The sequence below is a fragment of the Empidonax traillii genome, unplaced genomic scaffold, assembly GCF_003031625.1.
Source record: "Empidonax traillii isolate 1590-97213 ecotype Southwest subspecies unplaced genomic scaffold, ASM303162v1 scaffold230:size732421, whole genome shotgun sequence".
NCBI lineage: Eukaryota > Metazoa > Chordata > Aves > Passeriformes > Tyrannidae > Empidonax > Empidonax traillii.
In genome coordinates, this window is record NW_020955423.1 from 239,014 (window position 1) to 259,205 (window position 20,192).

At 48.3% G+C, this 20,192-nt stretch overlaps 2 protein-coding genes across 9 annotated transcripts in view; one reads left to right on the forward strand and one right to left on the reverse strand.

The window, feature by feature from the left end:
- Nucleotides 1-10,052, forward strand: part of GLB1L2 (galactosidase beta 1 like 2) — a 21,405-nt gene extending 11,353 nt beyond the window's left edge. For 2 of the 3 annotated variants that reach the window (XM_027888071.1, XM_027888069.1), the window contains 11 exons: nucleotides 184-268; nucleotides 819-956; nucleotides 1,568-1,648; nucleotides 1,858-1,964; nucleotides 2,347-2,493; nucleotides 2,901-2,972; nucleotides 3,811-3,889; nucleotides 4,824-4,911; nucleotides 6,658-6,772; nucleotides 7,393-7,509; nucleotides 7,979-8,254. In XM_027888071.1, coding sequence (XP_027743872.1) covers nucleotides 184-268; nucleotides 819-956; nucleotides 1,568-1,648; nucleotides 1,858-1,964; nucleotides 2,347-2,493; nucleotides 2,901-2,972; nucleotides 3,811-3,889; nucleotides 4,824-4,911; nucleotides 6,658-6,772; nucleotides 7,393-7,509; nucleotides 7,979-8,065 — 1,116 coding nt within the window. In that variant the 3' untranslated portion in view covers nucleotides 8,066-8,254. Of the gene's footprint in view, nucleotides 1-183; nucleotides 269-818; nucleotides 957-1,567; nucleotides 1,649-1,857; nucleotides 1,965-2,346; nucleotides 2,494-2,900; nucleotides 2,973-3,810; nucleotides 3,890-4,823; nucleotides 4,912-6,657; nucleotides 6,773-7,392; nucleotides 7,510-7,978; nucleotides 8,255-9,669 lie in introns of those variants that run through there. The other variant, XR_003571689.1, reaches the window with a different exon arrangement.
- A 68-nt stretch (nucleotides 10,053-10,120) lies between these two features.
- B3GAT1 (beta-1,3-glucuronyltransferase 1) overlaps nucleotides 10,121-20,192 on the reverse strand; it is a 49,323-nt gene continuing 39,251 nt past the window's right edge. For all 6 annotated transcript variants that reach the window (XM_027888074.1, XM_027888078.1, XM_027888075.1 and 3 more), the window contains 3 exons: nucleotides 17,702-17,998; nucleotides 13,114-13,231; nucleotides 10,121-11,902 (listed from right to left, as the gene is read on the reverse strand). In XM_027888074.1, the coding sequence (XP_027743875.1) occupies nucleotides 13,145-13,231; nucleotides 17,702-17,998 (384 nt within the window). In that variant the 3' untranslated portion in view covers nucleotides 10,121-11,902; nucleotides 13,114-13,144. The remainder of the gene's footprint in view (nucleotides 11,903-13,113; nucleotides 13,232-17,701; nucleotides 17,999-20,192) is intronic.

The following is a 20,192-nucleotide window of genomic DNA, read 5'->3' on the forward strand; positions in this document are numbered from 1 at the left end:
ACAGCATCTTGTTCCTCACATGTCCAGAGCTCCTTAGCTGCCTTTTGTCTGTGCCAGCTGAGAAGAAAACACTCTTGTAAACCATTTCACTGAGCTGGATTTGAACAGTGCTTCTCTAGAAAACAGGGATGAGTGCAGGACTGCCCTGGATCCGTTTTAACTCTGTTTTTCTTTTTGGCACAGAGAGATCAGCCAAAGATGGTGATGGAGTACTGGACTGGGTGGTTTGATAACTGGGGAGGCCCTCACTATGTCTTTGATGCAGATGGTGAGCACCAAATTCTGTCCTTGCAGGCAGGGGAGCAATTTACCTCCTGTGGGAATGTGGTGAATTTAAGCCTCTTGCAAGGGTAGCACCTTCTTCGTGGTTAAAAGCTCATTAGGAAGACTAGTACTAAAAAAATAAACCAACAGCTCTAGAACCTCCAGGGCATCTAAACTGCAGTGAAAACAGAGCTATATAAGACTGTTTTAATGACTCTCTTATCCTCCTGCAATTGTCTTTGTAATTGGGTCATTAGTGTGTTCAGTTTAGGAGTCTGGCTGAGTAGTCCTTTCAGCTCCTCTGCTTAAAAGCAAAATTTCTGCTGGAGTCCATGAACTTTACCCTTTTTCACTTAGAGCAGAGGATTATTTGAATGTATGAATGTGCCCCAAAGTGTCAGTCCGAGATACAAACCACCACACCAATCACTGTAATTGCACAGGGGTGGCTGACTGACAGGGACCAGGGTGTTTGGGTCTGCTTTGAATTCCTGGCAGTGTTACAGCCCAGATTTGTGGTCTGTGGCCCCTCTGAGACTGCCCTTCCTTTGCAGAAATGGTGACCACTGTGGCCAGTATCCTCAAAACAGGAGCATCCATCAACCTCTACATGTTCCACGGAGGCACCAACTTCGGCTTCATGAATGGGGCTCTGGAAGCTGATGAGTACAAGTCAGATGTCACCAGTTATGGTGAGTTTTCTTTCACTGCTTTGCCTGTGGTGGCAGTGCAGCTTTGATACCCCTGGGCTAGTTACAGTTGACAGAGACACGCTTAGAAATGGTCAGTAGAACCACTCCTCCTAAAAACTCTGAGCTCAGAGGCAAACACCTGTCTAACAAGAGGGTTTACATTAGTATTTCCTATTTCCAAACCCATTTCAGGATGTGGAGGATCCCCTTACTAGTTGTAAATTGAGGCAGCACAGATGATGACTTTGCTTCTCTTCTTTCTAGGAAGGAACAGTGATCCACAATACCATTCTGGTTCTTTATTTTACCAAGTCAAATTGTATCATAAATCTCTCTTCATCCCAACAGCCCTTTGTTAAAATGCTTAATTGTTGACTTTATCCTGTGTGAAATTCTGGATTATGTGCAAATTAGGTCTCTGAAAGTATGTTGCTCGTTCACAAATGGCTCTTCTCCAAATTAGTGGTTGTTTAGTGACATTCACAGTGGTTATTTAGTGACATTCACTCAGCTTAAAGTGCCATGAAAATTGTGTCTTGGGCTTTTACTTCTTGCATGAAGCTGTCCCAGAGCTGCTGTATGTTTTTAAATCACATGTGCTGCTTTTCCAGATTATGATGCTGTGCTGACAGAGGCTGGAGACTACACATCCAAATTCTTCAAGCTCAGACAACTCTTCAGCGTGATCATTGGTAATTATAGACCCAGGAACCAAAATACTGTTCCACCTACAGTGTTAAATGAGGGAATTGTTTAAACTGGCCCTTCTGCTGGAGTTTGTTGGTTGGCTGGGGAATATTTCCAAAAGATGGGAGGGGGACCAAAGGTCTGGAGGGGCCTTAAATGTGTGTTGGCTGAAATCACTGTTCCATCTTTCTTTTTTTTTTTTTTCACACCCCAGGCCATCCTCTTCCTCTGCCTCCCCTGATTGAAAGCAAGGCATCATATGGTGCAATCCTGTTGCATCAGTACATCTCTCTCTGGGATGTGTTACCATCTCTTTTACAGGTAGGAACACCCATTTTAATGCATCTCAGGCCTAAAAGGCATCACCTCTTAAATGCAAAGGGCAATTAGTGCACTGGCTTGTTATCCCATGAGGAGAAGGGTGGGCAATGTTTCGTCAAGGATATGTAAAAGAAGCAAATCTTTTATCTCTCCTTTTGGACTGCTACTTTTGTTTTCTTTGAACTCCAGTTTTGCAAGGCCTTGGCTCCCATTTCTGGTACTTTGCTGTGGCTTTCAGAGAGCCACGAGGGAATTAGGCTTGGAGCAGATCCCAGGAGGCTCCCAGGGAAATGTACCCCGTGGCAGAGCGTGAACCTGTGTGAAATGAGCCTGTCAGTGCTGGGAGACCACTCCTGACCTTACATTTGCCTCTCCTTTGCAGCCCATGAAGTCAGAATTTCCTGTTAACATGGAGAATTTGCATCTAAACGACAGCACTGGGCAGTCCTTTGGGTATGTGCTCTACGAGACTGTCATTTTTGGGGGTGGCCAACTGCACACCAGGAACCACGTCCGGGACCGAGCACAGGTAAGGACCAGAGGGCATTTGGGACTCACTGGGGTTGGATGGAAATGCTTTGGTCTGGAAAACTAAGGCAGCAAATGGGGGGAAATGTGAACCTTTAGGTTAGGAGTGTGATTCTCTCTTTCCAGTTCTCACCCAAGCCCCAACCCTTACCATTTGTAATCAAATTGGAGCTTCCAGTTGACTAAAACTTCTGATGTCTTTAAACTTGAGAATGTTGAATATTCTGAGAAATACTGTGGGTTTTTTTCCCACCTGGACTGAATCAGTGACACATTTGTGGACACTTGAGTTCTGGTTTCAAGTAGAGATAATTTTCTCCCCAAATACAACTTCAGTAACCTGTGCAAGACATGGTTATGGTAAAATTGATGTGAAGTTGCTCTTGTTTTGTGTTCTCTGTTCTGCAGGTGTTTGTTAACACTGTGTATGTGGGTGAGCTGGACTACAACACAGTGGAGCTCTTCATTCCTGAGGGACAGGTAACTAACTGGGGGTTGCTCACAGCAATAGTGTGTGGATAACAGAGCCAGGATCACTAAAGAGGAATTTCTCTCAGGAAGGCACCTCCCACCTACCCCAGACAAGCTGGTACAGCAGGCAGTGTTTTTATACCCAAACTGCACACCATCTCACTGATCAAATAGTGTGATTTCACTGCCAAGTTACTATTTGTGATGGAAAAGTGAGGTTTGGCTATTTTTCCATGGAGAAAATTCAAGTTATTGTACTCCTTGCTGCACAAAATTTGCCAGCCTTCCTGCCACAGGTACAACTTGGACATCAAGTACCTGTACCCTGTTTGTGCAGATTAAATCTGTGTAGGCTTCATCTTCCTTAGCACAAAGCAGGTTTTAAGGAGGGCTTGGGGGCTCTTGCACCTTTCGGGTCTCAAATTAAATGAGGGGAGATTGAGGGCAGTGTTACCCTGGCAGGAGCTGGCACCAAGACTAATATATTGATTGAACACGTGTCAGCAGAGCTGTGTGTGGCTCTAGGAGTAGGTGAGGGGGTGGGTACACCAGTTGTTCCCAAGGCTTGTGGGAGGCTTTATGACACAAGCCTGTCCCATGTCAAACTCCACTGCTGGCTCTGGGGGTGACATCCAAATGGGACACAAAAATTCAGCAGGAAAAAAAACCCCAGAACACTCCTGTGCAAAGGCTGAGAGCTCCTCAGTGCTGTGACTTTAAAGTAAACTGAGAAATGGCAGCTGCCAGAGGTGTTGGTGCCACCTTTCCTCTGAAACACCTCTGCTAACCAGGCATGAAGGCTGATACAGCACTGGCCCAGCTGATGCTCTTGCTTTTCTTTTTTTAGGGCTTCAGGCAGCTGAAGCTCCTGGTGGAGAACCGTGGGCGTGTCAATTATGGCCTGGCGCTGAATGAACAGAGGAAAGGTGGGTTAAGTTCTTTTATATTCTTCTTTTGTAGGGGTGTAGCTAAACCCGAGGCCATCAATGAATCTTCCTCCCCTCTAGGTTTCCTAGGTGATGTTCAGATTCCCTTTCTCTTGCTCTGTGAGCATTTTGCCTCACAGGGAGAGAAGAAAAATACCTTTTTTAATCTGTGTTTTCCCCCGGGGGGTTGATATTGGAGGATCACGCCATTTAAGAACTCACACAGCATCAGGAGTGAAATGCATCCTGTTGAGCAGAATTTACTGAAGTGCTCAAGTCTGTCACACACAGCTGTGGAGCTGGAAGAAGCTGAAACCCCAGGATTCTGTTTTAGTGGGAAACTATATGCAAAAGCTATATAAAATGGATTAATGGAGTTAGGCACGTGACTGTACTGATTTTATTTAATGCAGAGGAGGTGCATAAAGCCTCTGTGCTGCTTAGGCAGCCTCATCTGCAGGACCCAGGCTTTGCCTGCTACAGGGAGAATAATTATAATGAGAGTGCTAAAGGTAAATTACTGATTAAGGTGCTTTAGGATCCTTGGATGAAAAGCCCTGGGCCAGCACTGGGCTTGCCCACGTCATATTTTGCTGTGCCTGTTAGAGAAGTAACTGATTCACTGCTCTAAAAAAAACCTAAATAAACTAAAACCCAACAATACCAACCACCCCCCACTTGCTGCATGTGCCACCAGTGTTCTCTGCTTGGAGTTGTGGAACGACTTGGTGAGTTGAAGCAAAGGAGAGGATGGAGAGGCCAAAGCATAGTAATGTTCCCCACTCAATCTGGATGAGCAATGGGACCATATGGACTCTAATTCCATTGCAGAACGTGGCTGCTTTCCATCCCCTGCTGTTCTCTGCATTCAAATAGGAAAATCCATCAGCTTTATCAGTTTTTCAACTCTTCATTACCCCCATTGCTCTCACAGGCTTAATTGGTGACGTCTTCTTGAATAAAACCCCCTTGAGGAACTTCAAGATTTACAGTCTGGAGATGAAACCTCCCTTCATGGAAAGGTTCGTGGGATTTAAACTTTTTTTTTTTTTTTTTAATTCTTCCTCCTTTGAAATCACCTGTTTACCAGCACTGCAAAATCTAATAGGGAGCAGCTAAATGTATAAGAAAGGCAACATGAGGTAACAGCAGGGAGGTGGATTTTTGCACTGAGAAGCTCCTTGCTGATAGATTTGCCTGAAATAGTGCAGAAAATAGTGCTAGATTATCCATACCATTAGTTAGAATGAAATGTATTTGTTCTGGGGAGGATTTAAAGGTTTCCTTGCAGCTTGTAGGTTAGATCAGGTAGGTAAGAGCAAGGCTTAGCCAAAGGGGTGGGTCCACACACCCCCCCACATGTTGGAGTAGTTTGGGTCTTTCTGGAAATCACCAATATGGTTGATATATTTAGTAATTCAGACTTCAAGGGGTGGATTAATTCTAGAAAGCTACTAATAGTACATTAACAATCCAGATGGCTTCCTCTCTTCTGTGTTATTGTGCTTTAATTCAAGGAAGGAAATCTGTCAGGGGGACATCAAGGAGTCTCTGTCAGCAGATACAGAAGATCTTAGGCATGTTTAAACCCTGTGGACTCTGGCCATGATCCAGAGAGACTCTTCAGTGCTGTTGTTAATACCAGAAAGCAAGTTATGAGCATCCCCCAAGATATCACAGCTCCCCAGTTTTGTGTAGGAAGGAGAGAGGGGGCAATGTTAAACTCCAGTGGCTTTTCAAAGGAAAAAAGGTCCATGTTTGGAAATTTCCAAAGGACAATTTTACGAGATTGCTTGAAGGATTCCTATTGATGGGGTAATTCCCAACATTTTGGGCTGCAGGGTGCTAGAGAAATATTTCCAGTGAGGAACATTTAGAGCAAGTGAGCTGCCATGCCCAAGTAAAAGCAGGATTAGTCCCCACTGCCCTCAGTTCCTGGCTGTTGACCAGCAGCACTGGAACACAATCAGCTTACAGTCCCCACGGGGGAGGAGGGAGCAGGGTGTTGTAAAAGGAACTGTCACAGGCTTTTAGTTGAATAATTCAGTAGCAGTCAGGCTGCACTGGATCAATAACTTCCCTGAGTCCAAGAGATGCAGTTCCTAAGGGTCAGCAGGAACATGTCCTGACAGAGGCTCAAGGCTTCTGTGGGATTCTACACCCCTTGTTTCCTCTTTTGTTTGTGCCCTGCTCCCCAGTTTTTGCCACAGGTAAGAAATAATGTCAGATTGCCCCTAATTACTGCAAACCTGCAGGGATGTGTTCATGTTCCTCCACAGGAACAGGGGCAGATCTGGAGGAGGATGGGCACTTCAGCAGCCAACATGAAAGAGAGCTTTTCATCAGAGAATCACTGGTTTGGGTTGGGAGGAACCTTAAAGCTCATCCCATTCCACTCCCTGCCATGGACAGAGACACCTTCCACTATCCCAGGTCGCTCCAAGCCCCCAGCCTGGCCTTGGACACTTCCAGGGATCCAGGGGCAGCTTCTCTGGGCAACCTGTGCCAGGGCCTGCCCACCCTCACAGCCAAGAATTTTTTCCTAATATCTAACCTAAACCTTCTCTCAGTTTGACTCCTTTCCCCTTGTCCTGTCACAACCTGCTCTTGTGAAAAGTGTTTTATGTTGCTGTGAAGTATCAGAGTTGGTGGCAGCCCCAGATCTCCTTCCCTTGGGCCCCAAGCTGGGCTGCCAGTGCTGTGGACCGTGAAGACACAGCCAGGTAGCACCAGGACACGCCTGTCTGAAGTGGGTCCCTCTCTTTCAGCCTGCAGAAAGTTTCTGGATGGAGCTCAGTGCCAGATTACTTTGTTGGTCCAGCGTTTTTCCGTGGAAGGCTGTGGATAGAGCAGCAGCCACAGGACACTTTCCTGAAGCTACAGGCAAGTCCTGGTTTTTCTTGATCAAGATTTTTCAAAAGCTGATTAGAGAGACTCTTGTGCACTAGCTGTGACTGAGCTCTGTCTAGTTCTTATGGGAGTTGGCATTCCTGTTGTCATTCTGTGGAAGATTGCTGCTCCTGCATAGAACTTCTGATGAGATATTAAGTATTATTAAACTTTCTCCTCTGATTTCCCTCCCTCAGAGCCAACCAGTCATTACTTACTGCTCACTTTCCCATTAATACTTTGCTGTAAATGATGCCAGTCAGCAGCAATACAGTGTTTCTCTCACCTGGGAAAGAGGTGAGGGGAAGATATTCCATGCTTGGGAAGGAATAAAATCTGTTCAAAAGGATGAAGTTTCCTGTACAAGCACCAATCACGAATTGCACATTTTTGAAAGCTTTATCCTTTTAATTAGTACATTAAGGATAACTCCTGTTCAGCAGGGCTTACTTAAATGTTCATGGCTTCAGGGATTTGTGCAGGGAAAGCAAGCAGAAAACCTGTGGAAAGTGGCTGGAAAGAATGCAAGTGTGAAAGCAGATTTAGTTTCCTGGGGGGATGTTAACGAGGCAGCAGAGCTGCATCAGTAATTCCATGTTCTGCCTCGATTCCAGGGCTGGGAGAAAGGAGTGGTGTTTGTCAGTGGGCAGAACCTGGGCCGCTACTGGAAAATCGGACCTCAGGAGACTCTCTACCTTCCTGGGCCCTGGTTAAAGAAAGGGGACAATGAGGTGAGGGGAAATGGGGGGATTTGCTCTTTGCCTGTTTGTGTTGTTAAAGATCCTGGTCTGAGCCACGTCCCAAAGAGCCAGACATGTACAGGATATTAATTACCCACCTCTAGCTGGGATAAAGCACAATAAAGGGAGAGTGTTACCTCCTGAGATCTGTAAAAATTAGGGAAGGTGCTGCTCTAAAGCTACTCTGGCTCTGACAATGATTAAGACATTAGCAGCTAAACTTCAAAGCACTGCATGAGGTTCAGAATCGAGACAAACCTGATATGGTGCTGGTTCACTTCTGCACCACGTGGTGCCGAAGGAGAATCACGGTTACTGTTCAGACTCGCACCGATTGATCCCTTTGAGTGGTGCTTCCTCCCCCTGCTGTGAGAGTGTGCCTTTCCCTCCTAAAAATGCTCAGGGTAACTCAGCCTCTGTGTGAAGGAATGCCACACAAAGATATGCCTGCCTCCTGCAGATTGTCCTCTTCGAGGAGCGCACGGCGGGACGGATCATCCAGTCTGTGGACATCCCTTACTTAGGAAGGACCCAGTATGTCAACTGAGGAGGAGAGCTGCTTTCCCATGTTTGGTTCATCCTGAACATTCCTGGTTGCATGTCTGGGGACATGATGGGCATGCTAATCTCCACTAGACCAAGGTAAAGGATTTGCCCTTTGGCAGCGAGTTCAGAGGAGGGAACGGGCCCCAGAGGAAGCAGGGTCCGTTGTTGGATGGATGGGTGGATGGATGGGTGGATGGATGGATGGATGGGTGGATGGATGGATGGATGGATGGATGGATGCAGCAGCTCATCTCCCTGGACTACTGAGGACCCCCAGCCTGGATGGCTGCGCATGTTTTGGACCATCTGGTGAATGTGGGGGAGTAAAAAAGGTGCTGGAGGCAGGTGAGAGAGAGAGGAAGAACTGAAGCCATCTGAACCAAAAGCTGAGCTCAGCTTTCCAGTGACTTTAAAACTGTCTTATTACTGGCCTCCTTGTTTTTATAATTAGGTAGGGAGAAAATAGTTGGTGAACATGTGGGTAATCAGGTGTGGAAAACCATTTGGTTGTGCTTCCAGGCAGATTTTAGCACCTCTCTCTGCAAAGAGGCCATTATTTGTTCAGTTGTTGGAAGCCAAGGTGGTTGTCAAATGACTTTTAATTTGAGCTTTTTTTTTTTTTTCACTCAGTTTTATTATGGAGGTTGTCTCTCTCTCAAAAGAAAAAAAAAAGTTTTAAAAAGTGAAGTGTGTTTTGTCCTTTGTCAAATCCTTATGTTTTAGGCCAGTAAGGAATGAGAATTTCCAAGGAGGAGAAAAGAAAAAGTGAGTCTTGCAGTCCTCTCTCCACCTGCTGCTTGCACTGCGAAGCACCTAAAAATGAAATTTCCCCTTGTAAAGGGATCAGATTTTGGTCAGGATAGAAGAAAAGGGATTGTGCACATAGTTACAAATGGGAACACATCCATACTTTCTAGTTAAACCTGTTAGGGGATCTTGGGTCCTGGTTTCTTTTTCTTTTTTGTCCCCGCAAGCAGAAACTCAGGATTTAGGTAAACACAACAAGTTGTTGTAACTCACCAGCTCCAGGTCCCAGAGGAGCTGCAGTCTCTTTAGGGAGAGGAAGAGATCAAACTCTACCTGTGAATCCATTCAGAACCTCCAAGGAGTTGCTCAGCCCCTGCTCTCTGTGCCAGGAACAGGATTTGGGCTCTGAGAGAAACACCAACCATGCACTGGCTCTGTAACAGAGTTGCAGGGTATCCTGGCTCTTAGAAACCATCATTTTATTTAACAAATTTAAATACAGTTTGTTTAAAACTTGAGAACAGACAGTGCAGCTGTAACACACCCTATCCTGGCCAGAGCCAGTCCTACTGGACATACCTGTCCCTGCTCCCGAGGGCCACAGCAGCCTCTGGGAAAGCTGGAAGGGCCCAGGCTCGTGGGACCAGAGCAAATGTGCAGGGCTGTGCTCAGGACTCCATCCTTTGCACTTTCTGAAAGTTATTTCCTTCCAAGGAGGGAAGGTTGCAACCCAGCAGGGACTGGAATTAAGATTAGTGAACCAAAACGTGCAGCTCGGAGAGAGGACAATCAGTTGGAAACTATTTAAGTGGCGTGAGAACTTGGTAGTCCTGGAAAAAATGTCTCTTTCCACTGTAGGGTTTGCAGACTGAAGGGAACTTGGGAAGCCAATACAACAGGAGGATTAATCTGCTGGAGTGCAGAGAGCTACTGTTTTAATCCAGGATAACAACACCCGTTCCCAGCAGCATCCCACACTTTCTATCCTAGTAGTGCTTCAGCCATTGCATCTAAAGGAACGTTTTTGTAAAGGCTTCTGTGGCTGGGAACTACAGAATGCAACTTTTCTCCAATGGTTCTGATATACAGAGGGAGAAAATAACTTACAAAAAAAAATATTTTCCTTTGAAATATCAGGAAATACACAATGTCGTTAGTCCAAGGGGAGACTTCTGCACTGTGAAGCCAACAATCAAACCCAGAGCATTTTAATAGCTCTACCTGTTGGGGCTAAAAATAACCAAGCCTGTTTCCAGCATTACGTTTTCCCTCAGTTCAAAGGTAAAATTGTGCTTCAGACCTTTTTTTGGAAAGAATTGGGACAGCAGGGGGTGATCAAAGCTTTGACAACAGCTGTGAAGGGGGAGGAGGTCTGGGGGTCTGTGAAGGGACATGTTGTACCTCAGTTTGTTCCTCAGCAGACACCGAGTCACCCAAGGCAGTAGCACCCAGGTCCCTCTTCTGCACTGCCCGGTCCTGTGTCTCTCACTGAGAAGCAAAACACATTTTCATCAGAGAAAACCCTTCCACCAACTCTACCTTGGGTCCTTTGATGTTGCAGGACAGGGAACAGGTGACTAATGGTTTCCTTGAACCTCCCTCAAGCCAGGTGCTGGAGAAACAGCACTAAGCACAGGATCCCCTTTCCAAGGGTGCCGCTCTACCCATCAGAAGGTGACTCTGGAAACTGCTCCAGCAGGAGCTTGGCCCTGGAAAAGGGGATGGGGTGAAGGGTACATTCCAGTCAAATGGGAAATGCACTAAAATCACCTTTTAGCATTCAATCCCTAGTTTTAAGCAGTTAACTTTATTTTTTGAGAGTGGAAACTTGCCTTTATGTAGGAGCACCCTTTGGAGAATCCCACACCTAAGGCTCACATGAACCAAATTAGGGTTAAACAGGACCAAGATCTGGGTGAATATTGTGGTGCATGTCCCCAACAATCTCATTAACCCCATTGGCAATTACTTTAGCGTGGATGAAGAGAGAGCCACGTGCTGTAAACATCACTCCACCCAGGGAGGGTGGTCAACTGGTAAGGACCAACAGCTCAAGGATTCTGCCCCTCTGTCCCTCTCTGGTGAGGCCCCCCAAGTGTTGTATCTCTTCAACAGGGGTTTGTGAGGAAGATGGGGACAAACTTTTTAGCAGGGATAGGACAAGGGGTGATGGTTTTAAACTAAAAGAGGATAGATTAGGTACAAGGAAGAAAGTTTTTACAGTGAGGGTGGTGCAACTCTGGCACAGGTTGTCCAGAAAGGTGGGGGATGCCCCGTCCCTGGGAATATTCAAGGTCAGGATGGACAGGGCTCTGAGCAACCTGGCCTAGTTGAATGTTTCCCTGCCCATGGCAGAGGGGTTTGAGCAGATGACCTTTAAATTCCTTTCCAACTCAAACCCTTCCATGATTCCATGAACACAAAGGTGCGTCAGAGTGCCCTCCAAACTGTGAAACCAATGAAGGAAAAGGGGAGGGAATACAAAGAGAACAGGGATATTTATGGGTTTGTTCTAACCTGCCTTGCTTTTCCCTCCCCCTCTCCCCCTGTCTTGTGCAGCGTAATAAACACTGATTAAAGTAGGTTTAAAATTAAGGGCTAAGGTGCCATCTCAGAAGGCAGCTGTCCCCTCCACGGACAGAGAGCTGCTTGTGTCACACACAGGGCACGTGTGTCTCAGGAAAAACCAGTCCCTGGGGCCAACACACACTCCTGTGGACATTCCCACCCTGGCCTTCAGGTCCTGACAAACAGCCCCTCCGTCCAGCCCCCCTTTCCAGCTGGGCCAGGCTCTGGTGCAGGGAGCCCTGGGGCGCTTCTCCCAAACCAAGCATCCCTCGAGGCAGCTGCTCCTGTCCTGGAGCTCACGTCAGTCCTGGGTTTTCTGTGCTTTTTCTCCACCTCTGGAGCACCTGGTCGTGCTCCAAGTCCAGGAGGAAGGGCAGGGGGATCCAGGGGAGTTATGTATGCAGTGGTGCTTGGTTTCAGTACGCTAAAACTCTTGGAAGTCAGCAGAGGTCCTGGCTCCTGCCTGGCTGGCTGGTCGGATGCTGTGGAGAGGAACCTTGCAGGCTGTGCATGAAGAAATTTTCTGCAACAGGAACACAAGCAGCATGTATATCACCCTTCTGCCTCGCTGCATTTAGCTGCTACCCCTTGGAACCAGCCCAAAACCCAGCTCAGCTCTGTGAGTTCTGCTGCTAAGCAACTGGGCTGGGGAGCAGCAGTTGTGACAGCACTGAAGAGCCACGGCCTCTCTGCACAGCTGATACAAATATATATAGCTCAGAGAACAGGGGCCAGGCTCTCCTGCTGCCCTGCCACGGGCCACAAAGCAGCCCCTGCAGCAGCCAGGGCTCCATCCAGCTGCCCTCAGGGAATGTGCTATAAGAGAGCTCATTACTCTTAAAAATACGCCACTGCTGAGCAGATCTGCCCCCTTCCTCTGCTGCTCTTCTCTGTACTCGAGAGCAGCAACTTCCTCTCCCCTCCAGGCCTGGTTCTGCACTCCAGTTAAAGGGAGCTGTGCATTTATTTTTCCCTCGTAATAATGAAGCACAGCTCCATGGCCTGGATGCAGACACAGGTGAATACCCATCCCTGACTCCTGCAAACCAACTGCAGTGTGGCCTCGAGAAATACAGAAGGCTGAATGCACCAGGGTGCTCAGGTAATGAAGGTGAGGAGCCAGGGCATGAAGCAATGCAAGTCAGCCATCAGTGTGGGTTTTCCTTCCTCCTTTCCACTGATGAAAACGCTCCGTGCTCACCTTAGATAAACAAGCATCTCCGTGGGGTTTAATCCACACCCTCCCTACCTTGTCACTGACTCTCTCTGGCTTTGATGTGGATAAAAATTAAACTCTTCCTTCAGTGAAAGCTTCTGCTTGACTTAAAAATCCTTTTGCTGATGCTGCTCTAGCTTTCCTCAGGTGGATGAATCCCCACCCTTCACCCCTGTGCTTTGGCTATATTAGCACAGTTAATAAGGCAATCTTTTTGTTTAGACAAGGCTTTTTTTTTTTTATTTTTTTTTTTTACAGCATAACTTCTACCTAAACTCCTACTCCCTGCATTTCTCTCCTTCTCAGCCTCTCACCAGGCATTTCCCCTTTAGCAGCCTGTCCTAAATATTGATTACCTTAAAAAAAAAGAGAGGTTAACTAATGGTCTTGAGAAATTTAGCACTAAGGGAAGGTCAGAGATGTGAAAAATGGAAACAGCAAAGCACATTTAAAAGAGCTTTTATCTTTTTCCTGCCATTGTCCAGCTTCTCAATACGCCTTAAAACATGTGCTCTTACCTGGTGTTGGTCTCCATTCAGCCACGCACAGTCAGATTTCCACATTGGGATCTGTGAATCCTTTCTTCCCCTCGTTCACCAGCACAGGCTTTTCTGTCCTTGTGTGCCAGACTAAAATCTGAAGAAGCCAGCAGAAGTCATTAGCTGCACCTCTCCACTGCACTAACAAATATTCCTGCACATTAAATCAATAGTGCAATTTAAGCAGCCACCCCGGGGCCTAATGGTGCATCCACCGCTGAGCGGGGCTTTGCATAAACCTTCGCTTAGGCAGAGCTGCTGCTCTGCAAGATGCACAGTGCACAGAAATTACCCATTTCACAGTGTACTGTCGTGGGACATTAACCTGCTCCTTCCGTGTAGTTATCAACCATCTCCCTCAAAAGGCTCATCAGCCTTCCAATGGGGTAAGGCAGTTCCCTCCCAGCCAGGGAATCACACCCGTGTTTCCCCACAGAGAGAGCTCCTCACTCTGGTTCTTGGCTGTGCAAATTTCCTGGCACTTCAGGTCACGTTGGGACTGGTGGATCAGAGAGAGGGGAGAGGCAGCCTCAGGAGCCCCACCAGCTGTTCCCATCGCCTCTGGTTGTGGGAGATGTAAAAATGAATTTTTCAGGGCGTCCCTGAAAATCCATTGGTGGGGAGAAGACATCAGGCTGCTCCTTAACCTCACTAGCACTTCTTTTTCACTCTTCACGTCTTTTCAGGCCCTAAAAAGCTATGAGAGTGTCACTGAGCTGAGAAGGACTTACTGCTGCTGCAGTGCTGCTGCAACCTCTGCTGCCTCGATCCAGGAGCAGAACCATCCCTTCTTCCCACGTTCTCCAGGCTGGACACAGCCCTTTCATAGCCCAGCAAGCCTTACCCTTACCCTACTATATCCCCTCTAAATTCCACCCCTCCCTAAATTCCTTTGGAATGCTGCCACCCCCTATTCTGTACCAGGTATCACGTTAAATCCCCGCTCCGACTTGCTTAAAACAGAACTGAAGCTTCTACTGAAAGCCTCCCTCAGTCTTGGCAGCAGAGTTTCATAAAGATCAACATCTGTGGAGGAGAACTGGCAAAATATGAGGTGTTTGAACATTTCAGGGGGGCTATTATAGGTAAATAGTTTCTACTAGCTGTGCTGTGCTGCTGGCTCAGATGGTTCTGGAAGCTGTTTAAAATACTCTCCTCATCACTAGGCTCGATTATACTTATTGCTTTGCTCCTAAAACCTGGATTGCTGGGAGCAGCTTTATCCTCTCAGAGCAGGTTTCCTGCCTCCCTTCACCTTTGTGTTGATATTTCCTACCTTGCAGGGGTTTCCCTCTGGTTGCTATGACAATACTCTGCACACTGAATCCAAGTGTCTGCAAACCATTCCCACCCAGTCCCTGCTTCGCTGAAAAACGAGGGCATGCTCTGTGTTCTAAAGGATGAACAAAGCACTCTTCAAACCCTCCTGGTTCAATGGGAGCACCCCTGCCTTCCCAAGAAGCTTGTTTGACCAAATTTGTCTCTGATGTGAGCAGTCACCTCCTGTGCAGGGCTTAAATCTCGCCTAATACTAAGGCAGTAGAGACCAACTGCTGGCTGGAGTGGGTCCAAAAAACCATTTCATCGTCCCCCACAACCACTTCTGAGCCTGCTCATCAAAGTTACCCTTTCTTCCGAGCCCTGCTCGCCCACCACAGCAACGCTGCTGCAATCACCGCGCCGCTTCCCGTGAAAAGGCAAAACCAAACAGGTCCCACAAGTGGCTCTCGGGGCTCTGCAGGCATCAGTTACAGGATATATAAACCTTAATGCAGGCCAGGTGCTTGAGAATTCCTGTGGCCAATTCTCCTTTCCAGGGGGAGCAGGTAAGAGCTCTTTCCCCTCCTGACACATCAACACTCAGCCCGGCAACTCGAACCTCACACCCCATAAACAAGACCACAGTGACACACTGTGAGCTTTTCCTTAAAGTGGGTCCCACTTTCGCATCGTTAAAGCCAAGTGCCAAAAAAAGGTAGATCAGATTAACTAAAATGGACCCATTTTCCATGTTTTCAGCCCGATACAGCAGCTTTCAGCATTATTCATGCTGTGCTCTTTACCGTGGGAGGGAGATCACCATTTAGCACAGAAACACCTGCTTTTCCTCTCAGCCAGTGCTTGATTTTTTTTTTTATTCCACAAGCAGTTTGTTTTATGCCTCAGAGAAGCTTTGGCTTGTGCACCAAGAGAGCAAAGAGTGAGGGGGACCAAGTGCCTGACTTCCCCTGAGCGGTGGCTTCGTACAGGTCACACAAGGGACTTTAAAAAACTCCGCTGCTGAGAAGCTCTGCCAGTCATTTACAGCCCTGCCATTCAGAATCACAGCACTCAAAGCAGATCTCGGGGGATTACAAAGATTCATCTCCATACAGAATAATTCATTGTCTTCCAACAGGAAATTAAAAAGCAAATAGGAGAGTTGAAGTGGGAAGGGGTCACAGGGTTTCAAGCACGCAGACCCTCCGTGGAGGGTTTCAATAATTGTTGTTTGAAAGGGAGAGTGAATGAAATGTGAAGAAAAAGTGACATAGGTGGGTTTCTCCCTGGAGAAACAAGTGGCTGCAGGAGCAGCTGGAATGAGATGCCTCATTTCCAGTGACCTTGTACTTTGTGGTCTGTCCTCTTGTGCCAGCCCAAGCTGAGGCTTTCTCAATAGCAGGGGCCACTCAGTGTGTCTCCCTTGATCCTGGTTGAACCAGATTGGTTTCTCGAGGTGTCAATAGAAAATGAGGAGCAGAATGTCCCCAAGTGACGTCAACCTCATGGGATCACAGAATTTCAGACCTCTCTCCCGTGTCAGTGGATTGAAGAGGGGATGGTTTGCTCTGGGGGAGGGGGGGTGTGGGCAAATGCAGAAGCAGCAGAACATGGAAATACAGTGAAAAACAAAGCCTTGTTTCCTTACAGCTCCAGGATAAACCCTTCCCTCCTGATAAGGAGGGATAACCTTCTCTTCAGCAAGTAACACTGACTCCCTTCACTTTCTCCTCAGCAAGTAACACTGACTTCCTTTACTTTTTCCCTCATTTTGAACAGTTCCCAAATCATAGAAAATAAGCAGGATATATGGTCTTTAGCCTAAGCTCCAGCTTTTTGCAGGTGAGTGCATTTGTGGACTGAATTCTGACAAATATTACAAGTAGCAGCACTGCACACAGGGAAAGCAGCATTTTTGGAGAACAGATGTCTATGCTTATCTTCCATATTTCTCTGATCCCTCCATAATGACTCTATATAAGCACATCATAATTTTTAATGTAAGCCTCGCTGCAAACAGGTGTTTAACAGAAGCAAACCCTGACAACTGATGGGAGTGCAGTGAGAGTGAAATCTGTGCTTCTATCTCAGGGTGAGAGGACCCCAGACCACAGCTGACTTCCCTCCTCCTCTGCTGCTTGTCTGGACTCTGCTCCTGGTAAAATGGGTGAGCAAAACAGCAACTGGGAAATGGAGGCTGCTGGCACCAGCTAAGGCAGAGAGGCAAAGCCCGACCTGCAAAGCTGCACTCAGAGCTTGCCAGGAGCAGACAGCATTCAGCTCACAACAAGGACCCTTGTAAGATCTTCCCAGCCCAGCCAAGAAAGGAAACACAGTCTGCTTCAGACCCCGGGCAGCAATCCCTGCTCCCTCCCCATCCCTGGCCTGCAGCTCCTGAGTCACAGCACGGCCACGGCAGCCTGGCTGACAGCGCCATTTGTTTCCTCCTGCCTGGAAACAACCTTTTCCTTCCTCTCCTTCCTCCCTGTGTTCCTCCAGGACTGTCATTTCCTATCCCCAGCCTTTTAACACAGCTTCTTTCCAGCAGTTATTTACGGCAGGGACAATACACCAAGGACTGCGTCACTGGCCACGGTGTAAACACCCCTAATCTTCTGTACACCAGCCTAAAAGCAACCTGTCCATCTCTCCTGGCCTGCTGGAAACAGAGTTATTTCCAGCCAGTGCTTTCCTGTTAGCTAGTAGGGCACACACTGCCCAAAACCAGGGATCTAATTTTAATCCAATCTCTTTTCCCACCCTTGGGAGACCGGCTGTGTTATTTGTCCCATCATTGGACAGGCACAGCCAGAGACATTCCCAGCTTCTTTCCAAGGGGTGTGCTCCCTGAAAACACAGAGGAGCAGCCTGGAGTGATGGAAAACCTTGTGGCTGTCTACAGTTCTTCACAAGGGGAAGCAGAGGGGCAGGCACTGAGCTCTGCTCCGTGTGACCCCGGACAGGACCCAGGGAATGGCTGGAGCTGTGTCAGGGCAGGCTCAGGGTGGATCTCAGGGAAAGGTTCTTCCCCCAGAGGGTGGTTGGCACTGAACAGGCTCCCCAGGGCAGTGGGCACAGCCGCAAGGCTGCCAGAGCTGCAGGAGGGTTTGGACAACACTCTCAGGCACAGGGTGGGATTGTTGGGGTGTCTGGGCAGGGCCAGGAGTCGAACCAATGATCCTTATGAGCCCCTTTCCACTCAGGATATCCTACCATTCTGTGAAGTGACTGAATGATGGGGCTGGATGTCTTTTCCTCCCCTCCTGCACCCTCCCAGCCCAGGAAGGACACGAGTACAAGACCGTACCTTAGTGCAATTGGCAGCCTTGGGCTCGAGGTCGTTGAGGGTGACCAGCTCCCGGAGCAGGCTGCTCTCCTGGTAGCCCCCCTTGACCCCTCTCAGTTTGAAGTAGGCCTGAGACCGCTGCAGGATCAGCCTGAGGTTCACAGCAAAGCCTGCCATGTCGATGGCAAAGGGCCGGTGGGGGTCGAACACGGTCTTCCAGCCGTACACCTTCCCCGCCGAGTTCACCTTGGGGGACTCGTAGCGCAGGCCCCCCACGAAGGCCACGGGCCACACCGACACCTTCCTGGTGCTGCGCATCTGGGGGCAGGAGACAAGGGAGGGCAGGTGGGAGCTCTCCCAGTGCTCCCAGCACAACCCCTCAGCCTGCAAACCAACAACCCTGAGCTCCCGCTGGAACCGCCAGCCCCGATTACACCCCCTGAGGCTGAGGGAGCTGGGGGGCTCAGCCTGGAGAGGAGGAGGCTCAGGGGAGATCTCATCACTCTCTACAATTCCCTGACAGGAGGTTGGAGCCAGGTGGGGGTCGATCTCTTCTCCCAGGAACCAGCAGTAGGACAAGAGGGCTCAATCTTAAGCTGTGCCAGAGGAGGTTTAGGTTGGACATCAGGAAGAAATTCTTCACAGAGAGAGTGATCAGACACTGGAATGGGCTGCCCAGGGAGGTGGTGGATTCACTGCCCCTGGAGGTGTTCAAGAACAGACTGGATGTGGCGTCCTGTCTAGTTGGTGAGGTGGTGTTGGGTCAGGGGTTGGACTCCATGATCTCAGAGGTCTCTTCCAGCCTGGCTGATTTCTGTGATTTTGTAAACTAAGCTCTGTGTATCCAGATAAAATAAAGAACAAACATTTCAGTTTGGGTGGTGGAACACTGTGATGCTGTGCCTGCTCAAGAACTGAGGTCCAGATGATGAAGACGACCCAGAAGGACCAAAGAAGGACTTCCAATAGAGGTGGGACTATGTAAAGCAAACTAATGAATATGTATTAAGTAAGCAAGGATATCTAATGAATATGTAAACAGTATGTGTAATAAAAAGCCCTGTCCATCTGTCACTTGGCACATTGGATTAGAGGAGCTCTCCTCCCAGTGTGCAGCATGGTGAATAAAGAGGGGAATGTCCTCTTTAACATCTACAAATTGGTGTTAAGAAGTTTGTTTCTGCAAAGTGCTTTGCAAAGTGGCAGCTAAAAACAGCACTGGTAGTGGAGGGCCACGGAAAAAGCTCAGCACTAAAAAAACAAAGCTGCCAATAATAAACATCTCAGGGATTTATGAGTGGGTTTTTTGTGGGTTTTTTGTCCAAAGGTCTTCAGCTGGGCAGCACAGCCTCTCTAGACACGGTGCTTTTCTAGCTGCTCCCGCCCATCAGCACAGCACTGGATGCCTCTGCTCCCCACAGAGTCACCAGAAATAGAGAAGAACCACCAGGGGCCATTTCAGCTGCCTGCACTTGCCAAGGCAGACGCCTTGGATGCCAGTCTGCCTGCTCAGCTCACCCCCAGCACCCTGCCCTGCTCTCTGGTAGGCTCAGCCTCCCCTTCTGCTCTCGGCTTGGTCTCTTAGATCAGGGATCTCCCAGAGCTAATCTCATCACTGCTAATTACCGCAAACGAGAGCAGAAGAGCTCTGGCACTTGCCCTCCTGCATTATACAGATGCTTACGGCAGCCCCTGTCCACGGGGAGCAATAATGTGTGTCTCCTGCATTTCACAGCACATTTCCTTGGCTCCCTGTGACCTTAACTGCAGAGACAGATCAGAGAGGAGAAGGCTCCACGAGCAAAGCACACGAGAGGATGAAGGAACTCCCTCTCTGCTTTATTCATGTGTGGACTCTGTCTCGAGATGCTGCAGGAGCAACCTCAAAGGGGACTGGGGAAGAAAGAAATTCAGTCTGGATTCACTTTCAGCTTTAAAAGCATGTATATTCCTGTGGCTGTCCAAGCTAAAGTGAGAGCCATCAGGGAAGGGAAAGAGGTATGTATGAGGGAGCAAATAAGAGATCCCTGGTATGAAAACTGGCAACTGGCAGGGAAGGGAGCAATTCTCCTTTCTTGCCCATTGTGGAAGAGTTTGGCCTCAGGAGAGCAAGGGAACAAGTAATTTCTGAGCTGGAAGCCAGGTGAGGAACAGTGTACCTGGCACTGTAACACCTTCCAAACCTGCAGATAGGGAGATGCTCAGGAGTTCATTTAGAGCCCCAGTTGGAGTGGAACAAGCAAGAAATGTGGGAATGCACATGGAGACCTTCCCCTACTCAAGGCCAATCAGATTGTCAGGACATGCTGAAATTCTCTTCTCTGGGGGAACAGGGACAGCCCCCAGGGAATGGCTGGAGCTGTGTCAGGGCAGGCTCAGGGTGGATCTCAGGGAAAGGTTCTTCTCCCAGAGGGTGGTTGGCACTGAACAGGCTCCCCAGGGCAGTGGGCACAGCCCCAAGGCTGCCAGAGCTGCAGGAGGGTTTGGATGATCCTCTGGGGCACAGGGGGTG